General features: G+C 35.6%; 1 protein-coding gene across 3 annotated transcripts in view; it reads left to right on the top strand.

Moving 5' to 3' along the window:
• LOC124368958 (guanine deaminase) overlaps positions 1 to 21506 on the top strand; it is a 77925-nt gene that overhangs the window by 32622 nt on the left and 23797 nt on the right. For all 3 annotated transcript variants that reach the window (XR_006923023.1, XM_046826531.1, XM_046826532.1), the window contains exons 6-7: positions 1314 to 1532; positions 14209 to 14316. Coding sequence is in view for 2 of the 3 variants with exons in the window: in XM_046826531.1 (XP_046682487.1) it covers positions 1314 to 1532; positions 14209 to 14316 (327 nt within the window). In the remaining variant the exon portion in view is untranslated. The remainder of the gene's footprint in view (positions 1 to 1313; positions 1533 to 14208; positions 14317 to 21506) is intronic.

A 21506-nucleotide genomic window follows, 5' to 3' on the forward strand; every position in this document is an offset into this window, starting at 1 on the left:
TCCAAGACAAAGCTGTAGAGAGGTTTTCAAGAACCTGAACATCCTGACGGTCACTTCCATCTACATCCTAGATACTGTCCTTTACTGTGTGATCAAAGACCCCCCTAAACAAAGTGACGTGCATGAATACAACACCAGATATGCAGGAAACTATGTGCTGCCAGGTCACAGAACAGCCATGTATGAAAGGAAACCATTGTATGCAGGAGTGAAGATACTAAACAAGATGCCAGACCACTTGAAAGTTGGAGCCCCTGTGCTGATGAAGAGGAAGCTACAGAGATGGCTGGTAGACAAGGCTTTCTACACCCTAAATGAATTCTTTGCTTGGGGAGACCCCACATAACACTGAAGAAGCTTTTTCATTTCACTTTGTACCTATTATACTAATTTGGCTTAAATTTGACGCTGTAACATTTCTTGAAGAAATTGTAATAAAGGATATTGTCTATTGTCTAATCATAACAAATTCCAAACCATTCAGACATTGGTACAATCATGCAGCTACTTTTCTTTCATAATATTTAAATTTGCCATTTTTTGTTGCTGGAACTCTAGATTTGTTTCAACTCCATCTTGTGTTATTTGTTTATATGTTATATGTAATATATTCAGTCATTTAATATAAGTCAGGAATAATTTAATTAATTAGTTATAACTATTTTGACTTGGCCAATGAGCCGCATTATGACTTTGCCAATGTTTATGTCGAAAATACGATAATAAAATATTTGAATTTGTATATCTGCCTAAATGTAGTTCCTGAAACAATCTAAAGATAAAAAACCAAATGCATATGTCAAAAACCAACACCAGTGGCCAGTACAGGAACTATCCTTTCTGTAATCACAGTGCATTAAAACTATGAGAACGGATACATCCTGTTATTGATCATTTGTATCTTTAGTCCTTAATGAGGTCCCCCTGGCTCTTGAGTAGAAATGGTTAAAGACAGTAAGGAATATACAATTATGTTTTCCCTCCGACTTCCCCATATAATTACATAAACTAAATAATTGATGATCTGCCTCTAGAGCTCTTCTGACTTCTGTCTATCACTACTAACAAACAGTTGGCAGTTGAACTAGTTGATGCTAGATTTATGGCAGTCTCCTCTAATACAAAGCTGGTGCTGGTCTCTGATCCCTAAATTGTCTATGCCAATTACTTATTTGTTAATATAAATCATATAAAGTTAAAAGTTAACAATAAATAATCAGTACTTTATGATAATTGTGAATCTTAGAAACAACAATAAAATGTGAGCCTTTTTTATTAATTTTAAAACTAAAGCTTTATGGTTTATTGTTTAGATATCTACTCTGGCATGTGGGACGACAAGTGCCGTGTACTTTGCCACAACACACTACAACTCTAGCTTTAAGCTTGCAGAGATTGCTTTTAGTAAGCAACAAAGGGCATGGATTGGCAGAGTCAACATGGACAGCAACTGTCCCCCAAATCTAATTGAGGATACAGAGGTGTCAGTGATAGACACAATGTCGTTTATCGACGCTGTTCAGGCTTTAAATGTAAGTTATGTCACACAATAAAGTGATAGAAACTACTAGCATACAAGTGTATTATTCATGATTGTAAGGTGTTGTCCTATATTGTGCTTCCTGTACTTTGTTCTGTAACAGTTCATAACTTTCAGGGTCACTGTTCTTCGCACCGTGTTTTGGTGAATATTGTAATTTGTGTCTTTGACTAGAATCTAGTTGAAGAATGTTTGTTTTTACTATTTATTAAATCATAAATTTTAATTATAATCCCAAATAAGTGTTAACTGTAATTTGCTAATGAGTAAATCCATTGGAGACAGAGATTTTAACACTTTTGTGGGAACCCAGGACAGAGTTTTTTAGTTTAAAAAACTAATGGTTTTTTTCAGTTGTGGTGATATAACTTACCTGTAAAAAGTTTTTCTTGTAGAATCCATGTGTTGTATACATTTACAAATAATTAAAAATATATTTTTACTATTTACACTTGTTCTGCATTTATTTATTTACAGTGAAACACAATTTTTACAATGTGCATGCTTACTTTCAGTGTTTATTTACTATATGATACATTTCAAAACAGTTCTCCAAATGTAAAGGAACTTTACACTTTTTACATTGGTAAATTGTTTCTGATCGCCTTGTTGGAGGAATCTTTTCAACAAAATGTCCCCATTGTTTACTTTGTAACCTCATCGGTTGGTCTAGTGAAGGCCTCCCTCCTGTAGGCCTATTAAGAAGCTGAACTGTTGATAGTATCTGGTACCAACAATGTTTAGCCTAAATTCTGAAATATGATTTTTCTTTTTAGTGATCAAGTTGTGTACAATATTACACAATACAATATCAAAAAGGTAAAAAAAAATTTTTGTACCCTTTGGCACTCCTACGCATGACTGGAAAGGAGGAAAGTTTTTGGTCCTGCTTGTCTACCCCACACATATACTTGTAATCTACAACAACATTTGGCTTGAGGGTTACTACTGGGTTTTGCTTTCTACTCTCTCGCTGAGAAGTTACTTCTTGGAAATCAGGTCTCTCGTGGTATATTGAAAGCATTGTCACATCTGTCCTATCTTTCCATTTCAGACACAACGTGTTATTACTTGAGCGGAATGTTATTTCTCCTTTCTTCAGTTTTTCTAGTTTGAAGGTTAGGCCTATTGTCATTGTCGTCATCATCATCACTAGTATCACTTTCCCCGTTATTGTCATTGATTTCATCATTATCGTCATTGATATTCACTGTGTCGTCATCTAAATCATCACTATCACTTTCATTCAGTACATTATCCACATAAGCAGACAACTCTGACGAACGGAGAAACACTTCATCGCGAGATGCCATGTTGCTCGATCGATCGCTGTTTGTTTGTAAACAGTTAAGGTATTCAGTGTTTATGTTCAGTTTTTGTATTCAGTTTCTTGTATTCGGATGTTATATACCGAGTAATACAATTCAACTATCGAAAGCTTGTTGGTGAACGGAATAACCATACAAATAACCGAAAATTAAATCGAATGAAGAAACCCCAAAATCCATGACGGACACTGTCCGTCACCAGTCTTTACGCACTGTATACATGATGACGGGTAATATACGTCGCCAATGGGTTAACCATCAAAACAAGTACGTATAATTCAAAGAAATCTTGCTAGAAAATTGAAATAAAGCATAAAAGTTAATGCATGTTGGTGCTGATCACCATGTTGATACAGTATTTCAACTTTGATACAGGTAAAAATGAAAGTGTCCAACAAATGATATATCAACCAAAAGTTCAGATTCTCAGCGATAAAAGTAAATTAAACAGGAATAAAACAACCTTATTGTACTGCTTTTAACAATTTTTTGGGGGGAAAAGTAATGCCAAGAAAAAACAAAACAAATTTAGTATTTTCCTATAAAAACAAAAAATGAAAATCCCAAATTCCAACCCCACAATTGATACAACCATGTGACACCAGCATGCCTCCTCATCAGACCCAAGAAACCAATAAGCGATCAATGCTCGTGATCTCTAATAACACAAATAAAATAGACAAACTCCCTCCTATTTCTGCTAAACTCTGAGAGAAAAATGAAAGCAATGAAGATTTTTTTAATAAAAACTAATTAATGAAATAATCATATTCTACTGAAATCAGACCGGGAGAACCAGTCCGGAAACTCCTGAAAAAAAAATTGTCAACCAAAGCAAGAATAGGGAGAATGAATTAAACTCTTGAAAAAACTGTTCACTCAAGCAGTAATGGGAGAATTAGCTACACTCCGATTAAAAAAAAACTGTATAGTACTACTGAATATGACAATCATAATAGTGACTCTAGTAACATCATTGGACCATCATTTTTAGCATCATATGAACTTGTTAATGTTCATCTGCATTTTCCTGTTTTAGTACAGAATGGAAAAAAAAGGAAAAGATATAAATATCAGTGAAGCGCAGCACAGAGATTTAGGATCATCACACAGTAAAAATGAAAGAATACTCCATCAAGTACACAACACTATTCAAAAACAGGCAATACTAATAACCAAAACTCAACTGCCACAAATCTTAATTGAAAAAGTTATGCCAAAAATATTGATTCTGACAGGGCATGGTCTTAAACGAGATCAAATAGAAAACACCATCAATCACATGATATTGTCTCAAGGCCTACTTTTGTAGAACAGAACATAGAAAGGTGGGGACTTCTATTTTGACAAAAAACCTTGAGAGACACACTTAGACATTCTTTCTCTCATAACAGCAAGAGGGTACAACTCCCAGGGACTAGAATCACTCCGAATTACAACATTTTCTATCAACTGGATATGCTCTAATATGAATATTGAGAAGCTTAACACAGAGGTCCATATTGCTCAAAGATGGAGTTCAATATCTCAGTAATCCAGAGTAATCAACTCAGAATGGGTCGCTGCTTCAGAAGAAAAAAATCTTCGAGAGCGTAAATGCATGCTTGGTGAAGAGCACTAGTCAAACATTCTACAAACTGAGGATGCTTATGAAGCTTTTGATAGATTAATCTATACTATAAAACTTGCTATAGATACATGTCCACAGAGGAAATTTAAAACACACCAAAAAGTGAAACCTAAGTACTTTGGGTGACCGTGAAGCCAATAGACAAAAAAACTAATAAGTTACCATAAAACTGCCCAAATAGCTTTTGGAAGATGATCCAAATGTGTGCCATATATAACAGAGGTTACAATGAACTATGAAGTCAAGTTTTTAGACATAACTTGTGGTAAAATGTTATCCTGGACTTCTCATGTAGACAAATTCGGTAGAAAGTTGAGTTCCAGCATCTATGCAATTAAAAACATCAAAGTTTCTACTGATGAAACAAGAACAGCTTATTTTGCTTTGTTTGAGGCTCACATGAGATATGGTTTAGTAAAATGGGGTGGAACCTCAGCTGGTCAGATTCAAAGAGTTCTTAAAAAACAAAATGCATTCAGAATGCTTACAGGACTGCAACCACTTGACAGCTGTAAAGAGACCTTTAGAACACACAAGATCCTCACTAAAAATTTAAGAAACTGTGATACATCCAGTAAGAGAGGGTGTTACAAAGTGAGGTGAAACTCAACAGTAGAACCTCAGAGATACACTGACTGTCACAGTTCGATAAGAAGGCTACATACATGGTGAGGAAATCATAACTTTCTGCCAACACAGCTGAGAGACAAAGGAGAGAAGGAACTCAAAACTGCACTACATACAGGGTTTGTCCGGAAAGTAATAGGACTGATTTTCTTTTGCCGAGACTGTACTTCGGAGTGTGCGCGAACCGACTGGATTCGGTAGAGGCCGTTCCTAGCTAACGAACAAGCGGCTGGTCAGTTGTCTCCGAGCACCTGAAGAGTCAGGACAGGCATTTTCACGTGACGTGTTTCTGTGAGTGGTGCAAGCCGAAAATGCAGCGTTCGTTAGAGAAGAGGTACACGATTAGATTCAGTGTGAAACTCGGTAAATCTGCGACAGAGACATTTGATATAATCAAGCAGGCTTACACAGATGTTGCTTTAGCAAGAAGTGGTGTGTGTTTCGGTGGCACCAGGCCTTTTTGGAGGGCCGGGAAGAGATCGCTGATGAAGACCGTGCTGGAAGACCTTCGACTTCGACAAACACCGACAATGTGACTCGTGTGCGCAAAGTTTTGAACTCAGACCGTCGACTAAGTATTCGTTTGATTGCCCAAATGTTACATTTACCGAAATCTGTCGTTCATGAAATTGTGACGGAGCATTTGAACATGCGCAAAGTGTGTGTGCGAAGATGGTCCCAAAAGTGCTCACAGGCGACCAGAAATTGCGGCTCACACCGCTTTTCTTGTGAACAGCTACCTGACCAAGGCCGGCATCCCAACTCTTCCACAGCCGTCCTACAGCCCAGATGTGGCCTCCCTCAGACTTTTTTTTGTTTTCTCGCCTGAAAAGGCAAGCATTTTGAGACGACAGAGGGGATCCAAGCAGCTTGTACCGCGGCTCTCAAGGCTATTCCGGAGAATGCCTTCTGTGACGCCTTCAATACTTGGAAATCGCGCTGGCAGCGCTGCATCGATGCAGAAGGAGCCTATTTTTAAAGTTTTTAAAGAATTGTAACGATTTGCTCAATACATTTTTTTTAATCGACTCAGTCCTATTACTTTCCGGACAAACCCTGTAAGTGGCTCGTAACCGTCCCTTCTACTCCGTGGAAGAGTTCTTTCAAAGAGCATTTGACATTAGAATTTACAATGTAACCTTTGTATTATTACAACAAATTTTATTTTGTAAAACACATTTCTATATTTTATTGACATTAGTACTGTTCTCAATGAATATGTTAATAAAGAATTTTTGTATATTGTCCGCTGTCAATAAGATTGTTATATATTTATTGCCAATATATAATGTTGATAGAATAGTACGTATAGGATAAGTTTTAACATTTTTTATAAGTACATTTACAAAGATTTTCAAATGTTGTTACTCTAAAAAATTGGTTTCGTACTGTATAATGTACAATAGACAATTTACTCATCCAGTAAATTGGGATGTTATGTCAAATACTGTATTAACCGGCAAATGTAAAGGTTTATGTTGATGTAAAAAATTGTGATTATTGTATTACGAGGGCTATTCGGAAAGTAGATTACGTTTTGGAATTAAAAATTAACAAAGTATAGGAAACAATTTTTATTATATACATTTGAAAGCCACACTTAAATACTACTTTTCAACATAGTCGCCTTTCAAATTTAGGCACTTATCATATCGATGGATGAGCTTGACAATGCCTTCCTCATAAAATTCTGCCGCCTGTGTCTTCAACCAGTTTGTCACTTCTTGCTGCAGCTCTGCGTCGTCGTCAAAGCGCTGCGTTGCCAGCCACTTCTTCATTGTTGGGAACAAGTGGTAGTCACTTGGTGCAAGATCCGGGCTGTATGGTGGATGAGGAAACAACTCCCACTGGAATGATTCGAGAACTTCACGTGTGCGATTTGCCGTGTGAGGTTGAGCGTTATCGTGAATCAACAACATTTTCGAGCTCGACTTTCCCCTACGCTTGTTTTGGATCGCTCTTCTGAGGTTGTTTAACGTTTGGCAATACCTTTCTGAGTTGATTGTAGTGCCTCGTTCCAGGAAATCAACAAGAATTACACCTTTCTTGTTCCAAAAAACCGTCGCCATAACCTTTCTTGCCGACATCGTTTGCAAACATTTTCTTGGTTTGTGAGGGGAACTTGTGTGTCCCCACTCCATTGACTGCAATTTGGTCTCGCAGTTAACATGTTTCACCCATGTTTCATCGCCAGTTACGATGCGATCGAGTAGTGATTCACCCTCTTTGTCGTAAGCATCCAAAATTGTTAACGCTGCAGCCATGCACTGGTTTTTGTGGACGTCGGTTAGGATTTTCGGTACCCATCTTACACAAAACTTGTGGAAGCCAAGCTTATCAGTGACAATTTCGTATAACAAAGTTCGTGAAATTTGAGGGAAACTAAGCGAGAGTTCCGTTATGGTTAACCGTTGATTTTCTCGGACCTTTGTGTCAACTTTCTCAACAAGTTCGTCAGTCACTATGCTGGGTCTTCCACTTCGCTCTTCGTCATGAACATTTGTTCGGCCATTTTTAAACTTAATGACCCATTGTCGCACTCCACCTTCAGTGATAATGTTGTTCCCATAAACTTCACACAACTGCCGATAGATTTCTATAGGCTTACAGTTTTTGGCAGTCAAAAACCTAATTACTGCGCGCACCTACAGTTGGCGGGATTTTCAATTGCGGCAGACATTTCAAACAGGCACTGTGAGTAGACGCGTTACAACACGAACTACCCGCTAGCACGGCTGGATAGCCCCTGGCGGCCACAGCGCAGCATTGTATTGTTAATTTTATCTGTGTATGAGGTAATTTTATTTAAATTTTAACATAACCAAATTTTTTAATTCCTGCTGACTATACTTTTGAATTAAATCTAGATGTCTCCAAATGTGGAGACAAAAACTGACAAAAAATGGAGTAAAAACCGTTTAACACGTTAACTGCCACCATAATTAATTCTAGAGTTCCCTGTATTGCCTACATTTACTGTAGTCGTTTACTATGTGATATTGTTTTTGTGGTGAATATAGCGGTAAATGAAAACGATTTATGCAAATTATATGATATGGGATGTGGGGCTTAACTTTGGACCGATCGGGTCCGCAGATTTATTCAGGGTCCCCACCCGACCGTGAAAACCGTGAAACCGGGAATAAGCCGTGAATTTCGTTCACCGTGAAAAAACCTTAAATAAGCCGTGAATTTTGTTTACATACCGTGAAAATCTCTACAACTTTTGAATAAATAAAATCAACACGGGTCGTCGTCAGACGATCATATGGGAAAGTTGACCTTCGCTATTGCAAAGTAAAAAGTAGCACGCAATGTAGGGGATAGACCACGAAGTTTGACAGGTGCTGCTATCTGAGCGATTGTACTGATAATATGGTTTATAAACAAATGAGGAAAAGGAAGGGCCGGTGGGAGATGACGCTTCCGGCTCAAATCACGTGAGGCCTGTTTTTGTCAGTCGCCAGGTTCCGGGCCTTGGCTACGCTATGCGGCTGTAAACAAGGCATTCCCTGATTGAACGCGAGATTAATAACACAATTTAATTACTTGATAGATTGTCGTTTAATGTAAACACTTTTCGTAAAGGAGTTTTATTGTATCAGATATAGTCTATTATTGTTTTCATAAAATAAAAAAAGTATACAAATCCTTAATCTAATGTAAGGAATTTAAATTACATTTTAACTTAATTTCATTCTATTAAATCCCTTATTTTATTTAAATATTAATGAGAAAAATGCTATTCAGTACGATATCTATATCGTTGTGTGTAATGACTGTTAACACAATGTAATAATTATAAAAAATTTTAATTTATGGTGGACAATAAATTGAATTAATTTAGGGTCTTGCGTAAATAAATAGTATAATAATGTGACGGAGCAGAACCTACACGACACATATCAATTAACGCAGCGAGACCATAACTTTATAGGCCTATATAACTGTTTTAATTACCAGTAAGGTCGTTTGAGAAAACAATTTTATTTTTCATCTCTTTAGATATTAAACGGTAGTGATATGCGTTTTCCTTATCAATAATATTTTTTATGATTCCTAAGCTGCATGGATATTACGAGTGTACACGGTTTAAATCTTTTATGGTGAATGTGTGTTTAAATTGTATAATGTATTAGTAAAATATTACAAATAAAACGTCATGTTATAAAAACGTTAGAAAAAAAACCATTGCATTTTTTCTAACCAGGAAACAACAAACGTCAAGTAACTTTGTAGTGTTAAGCTTTATTACTACAAAACTACAAATCGAGGAAGTCGTCCAAGTATAATTTTGTCGGGTTCCATACGACTACGTTAACGCTATTAATCATTTCATGCAGATGAAAAATATATCGTACAAGGTTCATTTATTGTAATGTGGTGCAGCGATGTTATGGTAAAATAACCTTTGTTGTCTACTGTCAATGAGAGTGGAAGGGGAGGGGTATATCGTGTACTCCACTCCCCCATCCTCGGACAACAGCTGGTTTTATGTCTCAACATGAAAGATTTGTTTCCCCAGCTCGGCACTCCAATCTTATTCTTATTGTGAGAATTGATATAAAGATTTAAAGCTTTTCATTCAACTCATTCTGACACTTTCTCACGGAAATTCTTATGTTGAAAGAGGCTTCTCTGTCAACTAACAGTGTATAGTTGAAAACTTGAAGGAGGAGAGTTTAGTCGCGTTGAGAAAAGTTTGTGACGGCGTATCAGCAGCAGGAGGATTGGAGGCAATGGAAATCACTAATGAATTAGTTCATGCTGCCAAAAATTCCCACGCCCACTACTCGGAGCACTTGGCAAAACAACGAGAAGAAATGAAAGACAAAATTAATTCTGAGAAAGAGAGGAAGCAAGCTGCAATAGAAAAAAAAGAATTGGAAGCACAAAAATTCCAGGTTTTGTCCGACGCCAGGAAAAGGGCAGCTGAGTTAGACGATAAGATACAGGAACTTAGCAAAAAGTGCAAATCATAATTCACTTTTATTCTAGACATTTTCATCAATTTCTTTATTTATGTGTACAAATATAATTTTTTTTGTATAAACTGGTACCAAATAACTTTTCTTATAACAAGTTGTATATAATTTTTATACATTTAACGTCTATATGTTATTTTAATTTCAATAAAATTGCCTTTTCTTATGTACTAATTAAAATGTGAACCTGTGATTATATGAAAATTTTCCTTTGGAAGAAATTGATCGAAATAATAATAATGTGTTAAACAAGAAAATAATTTAATAATCACGCAAGTGTACTTCATGGACTCAAACGAGTTAGCCTTAACCAACGTACGAATCCTGTCACCCTGCATCTTGTCTAACCTGTGTCAACAAAGTTCTCTTCAGATTTCAACAAACTTGTAAGTTAAAGAAAATTATGAGCTATGTGCATGCTAATTATATTGAAATTTGTCTTTGTCATTGCTTTGATGACTGTTATGATGATGTTTTGTAAAAATAATATGCCTTGTTATATTCATTATGTAGCAAATCGCACATAAAATCGGGCGCTCGCCGCTCATTGCTTGCGTCGTAACCGAAGCCTATTGTTATTTCGTTCTTTTAGACGTTTCCGTCAATTCCTGCACGACCAATGACATCGTTAGTCAAATGGGAAGAAGTTTTATATTGTATTTTACCGCTCTGCCGTGTCTGTAGTGTTTACGTCTCAACTTCGCCCCTCTCCAACACGATTTTGTTTGTACCGGTAACGTTGTTTATAAAAACTTTCCGACCTTGAATTTTAATTTTTTTAACCGTGAAAACCGTGAATTAGCCGTGAATTTGAGTATTTAGATTGAGTGGGAACCCTGTTTATTTTTCATCCGAAATTGCCTGAAAAAATTTCTTGCCGACCCGATCGGGCCGACAGAAATTTTAGTACACTTTAGGATATTTAGTTTAAATGGCTGTGAAGACAGCGTGCATTCCTTTTTTATTACTCTATGGTGCGTGTGCAATGAACGGATGACTAAACAAACATTCCCAATTGCTTCACGCTTACAGCCGATACGTCGCTTAGTTCGCTAATTTATGTAACCTCATTTGCAATCGCTGCTTTCTTTGTGGTTATTTGTTAAATAGTTGTATGATTGTTTATGTTAGTCCAAGCTTTATTAATTGGATTTAAATGGGGACTTAAACCCAAAATGATATATTGGATTTACGAAACCATAGTAAGACCACTGGTCACATATGCTGCCTTAGTGTGGTGGCCGAAGGTCGAACAAACAACAGCTGCAAAAAGGCTACAGAGTCTTCAAAGGTTAGCTTGCTTAAGCATCATGGGAGCAATGAGCTCCTGCCCAACACTAGCAATGGAAGCGGTCCTGGGATACACTCCTCTTGGCCAGGAGGTGATGAGATCAGCTGCGATGAGCGCAATGAAGCTTCTAGGAACAAAGGTAATAAATGCTACCTCCCTAGAAGGCCACATGAAGATATTGGAAAATTTTCCTGAGGCTGAAATGCTAACCAAAGTATCTGATACTATGGTTAAGAAATACTCCTTTGAAAAACCATATACAGTCTCTATCGGAAGTAGGGAGGAATGGATTAAAAGGGAGGCCTACCCTAAAAAAGGAGTCCTGAAGTTTTTCACCGATGGTTCACTCCTAGACTCTAGGGCAGGATATGGAATACATGGACCTGGAGTCGACATGGCTGTGCCCCTAGGAAGACATGCCTCAGTTTTTCAGGTGGAGGTCATGGCAATAGATTCATGTTCCAGAAGACTCACACAGTTGAGGACAAAAGGATTATCATACCTAATACTCTCTGATAATCAGGCTGCACTGAAGGCACTGGATACCTGTTCGATTGATTCGAAAGCGGTCTGGGAATGCAGGAATGCTCTAGCAGAGCTAGCAACAAATAACAGAGTAACACTCGGTTGGGTGCCGGGTCATGAAGGAATTCATGGGAATGAAAAAGCGGACATCCTCGCCAAAAAGGGAGCAGAATCCACATTGGTGGGGCCTGAGCCAGGTTGTGGGATAGCCTTCTCCAACATTAAAGCTCTGGTCAAAGATTGGGAAAAGAGGACAAGATACAAGAATTGGAGTAGAGCCTCGGGCTTAAGAATATCCAAAATGTTTATCTCTCCTTATGCAAAAGGGTGGATAGCTCTCCTAGACCAGAATAAGGAGGATATAAGACTGATATTTGGAATGTTGACAGGACATGGCCCTCTAAAGGAAGCACCTTTTGAAGGTATGCCTTAGTCGGAGCAGCGAATGTAGACTCTGTGGAGAAGAGGAGGAGTCAGCGGAGCACATTTGGTTGGATTGTCCTGCCATCGTAGAGACTAGGAAAAGATACTTGGGAGCATATCTCCTCAGCCCCAAGGACATTAGAGAACAGGAGCCCTTAAATCTGATTGGTTTTTGCAAAAGCCTCGGTTTTTGAGGGCACAAATTAAAGTAACGGAGGCGCAAAGGTCCTTTTAGGACTAAGTGCGGGGACAAAGTGTCCTCTTCCCTCAGAAAGGAAAAAAAAAAAAAGCTTTATTAAATATTAGAGATGAATGGAAACCTGGATGAAAGTGATACAGAGATGTTTTTGGACGAACGTAAGTGGTGAACGCGATAGATATGGAGGTAATTACGGTGAATTGGAAAATTATAGTGGATCTGATTTTCTGATTTGGAAGATATTGTTGATGCGATGCGCTGGTACCACAAGATTGTAGAAGAACTGCTTCTTGAAACAGCTGTTGTCAATGCGTGGCTAGCGTACAAGAATGATGTATAAGTTACTGCTCAACGTAGAAGAAGTCATGTGTATTCCTTCAAAATGTTCAGAGAAAAGTTAGTGTATTCACTCTGGGATCTAGAAGACGAAATTCTGTGTGCAGTGCCATCACTACATTTCTGAGTTGTAGTGATAACAACTTTCGTTGGCGAGGGAAAAAAACAAACTGAGATCAAGGAAAAACTGCAAGATTTACTACAACAAGGCTATGCGTGAGGGAGGTCTTCAAGCATCAAAAAATCTGAAGAAAGTGATAACTTTCTGTGAGCTGTGCCCAGGAAAGCCCTACCTCTGCAAAGACTGTTTTAAGAAAGTCCACAAGTAGACCTTAATCTGTATTACAGAAGTATTAATCCTCTTTTATGTATCCAATTAAAAATAAACTTAGTTTTTATAAATATTGAACTATTAGATATTATTTTATATCCAATAATTCCAATATAAACGTTCCCAAAATAGTTTTTCTAATTTAATTCACAACGATAATGAGGTAAATGAAAGGAGAATAATTAATAAAACAATATAATCATATAATAAAATCAATTATCAAAAGTATAGAAAAAAAATATATCAACAATTGGTAAAAAAATAAATTTGCCGACCCGATCGGAAGATAAAAGTTCATAATATTCTGCAGAGTTTAAGTGAACCTAAAAAATAACGAAACCACTTCAAACATTGTTTTCTGTTCGTTCTTGTATCTATTTAGAACGTTTAGTCCACTGGTTTGCCACCAGAGCCAAACGCAATGCTTGTAGCTGCAATAAAGTAAAACTATGTTATCGTCATGGTGAGGCCCTATCGGGTCGGCAGTGCATAGTAGCAACAAAATATTCACAGACCCGATCGGGTCGGCATGGCAAATCAATTAAAAAGCTTTGCAAATTAATTGAATCAGACCTGCCAGGTCAGCAAAAAATATGGCCAGTTCTAGTTAAAGACACGAAAATTGCCTGCCCAAAAGCTTTCAAAACTCTTTCGATCAGTGTTCATTCTTATGCAACTTAATGATTTTGCAATCAAAATGATGGAAAAAAACTAATTTGGTAATGCATTCAGTTTATCTTTGCATCCTAAATCTCTAGCAGCACTGTGGAATTTACTGGAACTATTGACAGTTTCTATAAAGCTTTATACATTATACAAATGATTAAACACAATTTTGAAAGTACCATCTTTTGTATGCTGAAGCTAATAAAACCGAAATAGTAAATGTGATAAGAGTTGCAGTGAACTCTATAATATTATTTATAGATAAAAGTATATTTTAAGTTCAGTTAGTCTTTTTGTTAGATAGTTAACAAAATAATCCTTTTTCAGAGTGACCTTGTGAAGCCTATTATAACTCCACGATTTGCTATCACAAGTTCTGCATCACTCCTCAATCAGCTGGGATTCATAGCAGAACAATACAATCTGCACATCCAGGTATGATACAATGATTGTTCAAACAAACTTTATTTTTCAATTTAAATCAAATTTTAGTAAGTAAGTGATGTTAATGAATGAATGGCGTTTATTCCAGCAATTTTTACAAGTAATCTTTGAAAAGGCTAATCATAACTCCATAGACATTAATGTATTGATCATAAGTAAAATAAACCTATTTTAAGATAAAAATAAACAAAAATACTATAATATAATACAATACTGGGAGGCCTACATAGGCAAACCTGCCTGTACCTAGTTGTATCCAGCCGCCTCCATTAAAGTTGCAGAAAAGGTTGGAGAAAATTAGATAAAAGGAGTGAATAAAATAAAACCACCTGTCTTCTGCTTCTTGAAATTTGCTTTGTGAATAATTATTTGGGTTGAAGGGGTGACAACACTAAAAGTTGTAAATAGAATTGTATGGATTAAGTAAAGAATTAAAATTTTATCTTGAAATTATATATTCTCTAAAACTACTTGATGGTTTTTAATGACTATTTGGTCCTTTCAATTCAAAGCACTCCTCCTCACTTATGAGCCACTATCTTCTTTCAATGTTCTCCAAGTTCCAGAAACATTTAAAATAATTGGATCTTTTACATTCTCAACTATACATACTGATTGAATGTGGTTGATTGCCTCCATTTAAATTTTTGTTTTATTTGAAACTTGTACATTAATTGTGAAATAAATAATTAATTCATTTTGTTAAATTTCTTAGATATAATATTTATGAGTATAATATTTTATAGTATTACTGTAAAGAAACCAGAACAGCTGATGAAACCAATCTCAATTTAACTACGTTATTGATAAATAGTCTAAACTATTCTTTATTAAGGGCCTAAATTGCCTTTTTAAAGTTGTGTTGTTGTCCATTCATGTTCAATTCGATTACTCTGAATAGAAAGGTTTTGGAGACTTGAACCTTGCTAAATGATTTTGGGTCATAAGGTCTCTCTGTCTGTCAGTCTATACAATAACTAACACACTTTGTTCCTCTGTCGGGTCCTTTGATACTCCAGTATCTGTCTACTTTTTACATTCCCTTTGCTCATCACCAAAGGGTTTCCATATCGTCATGCCAATAATTATAAATGAAGAATGTAAAGAACGATAAAGTTTCTGGTAAAACTTGGTGTAAATTTATTTGATCAATGATTCCTTTAATGTCTGTTGAACATGGTACTGGTATATTACATATACAATTTAGCGCTGACATTGTGGGGTTGAGGGAAATAAAATGGTCTCTCTTCTACAGCGAATAGCAGTCTTGATCAATCACTTGCTTCAAATACAAGATTCTGGAGGTTGAATTCTTTCCGTGTATAAATTTGTCCTTTATTAATTATTCTGACAGATCACTAATAAGTGGATTTTTAACACGTTCAAGTTCAGCCCTATTTTGGAGTTTAGTACCTAAAATCACAACTCTAGTATTTAGCTTATTGTATTCATTTAGTATTATAATTATGGAATGTAATTAGTTTTATGAAAACATTTTTTTGCATAAAAGACTCTTATGCTAGTGTGGCATCATCAGTACTAATGGTTTAGACAAGATTCAAGATGTCTTTATTAGTCATTAAGCAACATAATAAGTTACAATAGACTTCGTCAAACTATTGGGCAGTAATACTTAAAAAATTAACAATTTTAGAATTGGAGACTTGTTTTAAAATTAACAGGAATGTTGTAAAAGACATAATAACTTACAAAACTAATAACTGGTATAAATAGAGAGTGGTTGTATAAAATTATTTAAGAAATAAGAAAGTATTGTAGGGTAAAATATATAAAAAACACAGACTGATCAAGAAACACAAATAACATATACAATTAAAACCCAATGAAAAATGTAACAATATAAATATTTAAAATATGTAAGTCAGGTGGTTAAAACATGAAATCTCCAAACCAGAAAACAAAAGTTAAAACTTAAAACTTGACTAGACAAAATTATAAACTTAAGGAACTAATATCACAGGCCAAATATTCATTCACAGAGTAAAATGCCTTTTCTTTAAGCCATTTGCTTACAACTTGTTAAAACCTATTTATATTTACAATCCATCCTCCTTTTGGTAATTTATTAAATAGTTTTATTTTCATATAGATATGACTACCTTTTGTTTTTTCAAGCCTGGTCCTTGGCAGCTCTAACATGTACTTTTTTCTAGTTTTATAAGTATGTATGGTTTCTATAACAGTATAATTTTGCAGATTTGCTTTCACATCCAGTAAACAATAATATGTATATATATATATATATATATATATATTATATATATATATATATATATATATATATATACAAACAGGGCAACGTCATGATATTTAAGTCCCTAAAAGCTTGCAGGTAAGATTCCCTTTCATTAAGATTTTTTATAATTCTTATTGTTTTTTTTTTCCAGACAAACACTTTATTTGAATGGCAACTATTTCCCCATAAAGTTATTCCATAGACTAAGTGGGAGTGGAAAAAGGCATAGTAGGAGGTTATTAGCATTTCTTCGGTGATGCAGAGTTTCAATTTGCGCAGTAGGAAAATTACTCTCGCCAATTTAGTACAAAGATTTTCTATATGGCTTTCCCAGCTTAGTCTACTGTCTAAAAAGATTCCTAATAGTTTAACAGGCTTAAAACATTTGTGAATTACATTGTCCATTGAAAAAAATTATATTTTCTGTTTTGTTATTGTTTACAACAGCCTGTTAGCCAGAAACCACTCAGTTGCTACCTTCATTGCATTTTCTTGTTGTTTTATCAAACCATTTCTTGTTGTTTGTACTATGGTGATTTAGAAGAGTAGTATCATCAGCAAACAAAACTGACATACAGGGTAAATTGAAAGGAAAATCATTAACTGCAACAATAAATAAAAAAGGACCTAAAACTGAGCCTTGTGGCACACCAATTTGAATTGTTTTTGAGAGACGAATTAGAACCCTGAACAACCATTTGTTTTCTATTTTTCAAATAAGATACCAACAAATTCAGCTCACTACCTTGCACACCATAGCAATAAAGTTTACTTATAAGTAACTCATGAGGTATGCTGTCGAAGACTTTAGACAAATCAATTAAGGTTGCAGATGATGTTGTTTTATACTCAAAATTATGAATAACATTACCAACTAGAGTTTCTACAGCTTTTGTAGTATTCAGTCCTAGTAAAAACCGAAACTGCTCTTTACATAAGAGACCATTTAGCATGAAAAAGTTTTGTAATTGGTTTTTGATACAATATTCAAATATTTTGCTAAAAATAGGTATTAAAGATATGGGACGATAACTGGAAGGGTTTGTTTTATCACCCTTCTTATAGATAGGAACTACTTTTGCTATTTTTAAACATTGAGGAAATGTGCGTTCAATTAACATTCGATTAAATAGATAAGTTAGTGGTTCAGTTATGACACTGATAATCTGTTTAGTAATCCTATTCGAAAAACCATAGTAATCTTCACTACCCAATAGATCTAATTCAGAAGCACACTTTAGGACATCTTCAACAACAATTACTTTCCAATATAACGTATTTCTTGGAGTACAACTATTTACATAATTATTTACTAAGTTAAGAGTTACACTAAAATCAGCAGGTACTTGAGTTTTATTCATATCTAGTGCCTCACAAGTGTCACACAGACCAAATATTAGCGTTGAAACTCTTGATATAATACACATAGGCATATATATTCAAGACATTTTTACGCTGCCACGTGCTATAGTCGCCATTTAGCGTATGCGTGCCGTGTAGCTACATCTGTTGGGAGACTACAGTAGCCATTACAGAACCATCCGATCGAATCTACATCCGTTAGCGTGATTTTTAAATGCTGCCATCTATTGAGAATCCTGCTGACTGCGAAGTATGTGCTGTAATACATTTTCTCAGTGCTAAAGGCTTTAAAGCAGCTGACATTCATCACCAAATCAGTGATGTGTTTATGGCGAAAACATATTTAGTGATGGAGTGATGCGGAAATGGGTTAGGGCCTTTAAAGATGGCTGCACAAACATTTACGATGAGGAATGAAGTGGGTGACCTTAAATCATTATCGATGACGGTTCAAAAAGTGGACTGTAAAGTGAAAGAGAACAAACGATTCATGATTTCGTACTTATCTGAAGAGCTTTCTCAAGAAGTGTTCTTTATGATATTGTGTCCAAACACTTAAATTATTTGCAATTATGTTCACGCTGAGTAAACAACCATGATGTAGTGGCTATATAATCAGGCCGCATCCTTCTTTGATAATGGAATACAAAAGCTTATCCAAAATACAATAAGTGCCTTAATATTAATGGAAATTTTATAGAAAAGTAGAGAAAAGTATATATAGTCTTTCAAGTAAATAAATTATTTAAAAAAATATTTACTTATTTGTTTATTTCAAAATGGTACTTACATTTAAAATACGTATTGTAGTAATAAAATTGCTAAATATCATTGTTGTAGATGATATGTTACTTTTTACATAAAAATATGGCATTATTAGTACTAATGGTTTTGACATGTCATAATCCCAAACTCACTCATCTGCCAAATAATAATAGAAAAGTATGTGAGAAAATAGTGGGAATCCAAACTGTATTAGTCAGTTAATAGTAATAAAAACATATAAGAGACTGGCGGAATTCAAGTCAACTAATCAGGATAGCTGACTACAAATCAGCTGACGCTCAAATTGTAAACATTAAAATCATCAATACTTTGGCAATTGATTTCCAGGAACCAGTCAATTTGGTATTCTTAAACATCTAAATAAACTTTTAATATAGTGATAATTACAATTTATTGTCAAATAGCAAAACATTTAATAGCTTAAAAATATCCCTGTGCTTGACTGTGGTGCCCTATATACTAGTGGTGTGACAAGTGCCTGATGCCACTATGGCATCCCCGGGATTGTACATGTTAATATTAACACATTCACTGCAGGTGGTAACTCTGGTTACCACAGCTACGTTGCGCTAGGAGCGGGCGGTAACTATGGTTACCACAGAGCCTTTGTTCTGAAACGAGGTCATTATGCGACCAGCTCTCGAGTTATCACAATGTCGTATTTCTCGCTCCTCAGGAGGTACTTTTCACCCATTTTTATGCGCTTTGTTTTCACATTATACTTTCTCATTATTTTTTACGATTTTTTAAGTTATAGTAGTAAGTGATTGTGCAACACAATGGATGTTCCCCTGGGGCCAAGTGGTGTATAACAACCAAGTTCTAGGCGTATTTGTAAATAATAAACGACTTTTGGGTGGGTTGGTTATGATGTATATACACATTTATCAATATTTTATTTTAGTAAACTTATCTATCTTTTTTCTTAATTTTTATAAACTTATGTACTACAATCATTTCAAGTAAACACTTAAATATATTTTGTTATTATTACTCATCACATATTTGTAAATAATAACTGAATTTGAGTGAGTTAGTGGAGATGTATATAAACTTTTTCACATTTTTATAAACTTATACATTCATTTTGGTTTACACACTTACATATAAATATTGTTTATGTTTGTCTAAAACAAATAAAATACAGTTCACTTAGCTATAATGTATTCATTTGAAATATTCCCACTTCCATAAAAGGGTCTTCCCTATTGCGAGCGGTAACTAGAGTTACCAGCTGGCAAGGAAGAGTGTCCTCAGGAGCTAGCGGTAATCACAGTTAGCGCATTCCCAAAATGGTAGAGTGATAATTTTTTTTATTAATGAGTAATTTTCATACATTTCTACTATATTTCATCCAAAAGTAAGTAAAAATATATTTTAAAAATTTCAGCATATAAGGAATATATATAGGGATATTTTAGCAGTGAATGTGTTAAATAGTGATGATTTGATTCTTATACTGAATACTTATATATCTCGATTCTTAGTGGTATTGACATCAATTCTCGATAGCGTGGCTGTTTTCAATCGATTCCGATAATAATTTTTTCAAAGTGATTTATCTAAAGTAATGAACAAAATCTACAAAAGTGCTTGGAAAGTCACGGTTTTACAATATTACATCTAGTGATGTCTCAAAGCTAAGTCTCAAATACAAATAGATTTTTTCTTGGACAACATTTGATTGGTATAATGCAAATTATAAATGCAAATTTTTTTACCACGTGTTATTGTAGTACTGTCTGTAAAAAAAGGCATAGATAGATATGTCCCGATAGATAGATAGAGCCCGGAAAGGCTCGGTTTTTATAAGCACGCTACTTGCGAAAAGGTGCAAGATAAATTTCAGTTTCAGCAGGTGAGCGAGAGTGAGGTAAAAAACATTATCAACAGTATCTCCACAGCGGCTTTTGGTATTGACGGAATTTCAATCATCATGGTCAGAGCAGTTAGTCCTTTCTGTATCGGGGCTATCACCCATATCATTAATCTCTCTCTCTCCTCTGGCCGATTCCCCTCTGGATGGAAAAAAAGCCTGGTCATCCCTCTTCCCAAAAATAGTAATCCTACTAGTGTGTCCGAGTTTAGGCCCATTTCCATTTTGCCAGTTCTGTCTAAGGTATTGGAAAGAATTGTGAAAAATCAGTTGGTTTCCTTCCTGGAGTGCAGCTTTGTTTTTCCCGATAGTCAGTCTGGTTTCAGGAAGGGTTTCAGTACGACATCTGCTCTACTAAGTTTGACAAGCCAACTGTTTTCCGCCAGGGATAAGAATTTATGTAGTAGTTTAGCTGCTCTTGATTTCTCACATGCATTCGATTCAGTGAATTTTGATATGTTTTTGGCTAAGCTGCATTACTACGGTTTTGATCAGGTTTCAACAATGTGGTTTCGCTCTTATCTGATCGACAGAACCCAGGTAACCAGGGTGAATGATCGTCTTTCAGGGATTGCTCTCAAGGAGTCAGGGGTTCCTCAGGGTAGCTGCTTAGGTCCTATTATGTTTCTATTGTATACTGCGGATCTTAATCTTGAGTTATCATTCTGTTCCCTTTACTCCTACGCTGATGACACTCAGCTTGTGTTGTCATATCCTCCATTACAGTCTCCCCTGGCAATGCAGCAGATTAATGCTGATTTGTCGAGGGTCAGGCTCTGGGCTGACGATCACGGGCTTCAGTTGAATCCAGGAAAGTGTTCACTTGTTAATTTTGACCCCTCTTCAAATGCAGTCTTTCTTGGAAATGGACCCTTGGGAGTTTCCTTGGGAGGTGTTCCT

The sequence above is a fragment of the Homalodisca vitripennis genome, chromosome X (genome assembly GCF_021130785.1).
Source record: "Homalodisca vitripennis isolate AUS2020 chromosome X, UT_GWSS_2.1, whole genome shotgun sequence".
NCBI classification, from domain to species: domain Eukaryota; kingdom Metazoa; phylum Arthropoda; class Insecta; order Hemiptera; family Cicadellidae; genus Homalodisca; species Homalodisca vitripennis.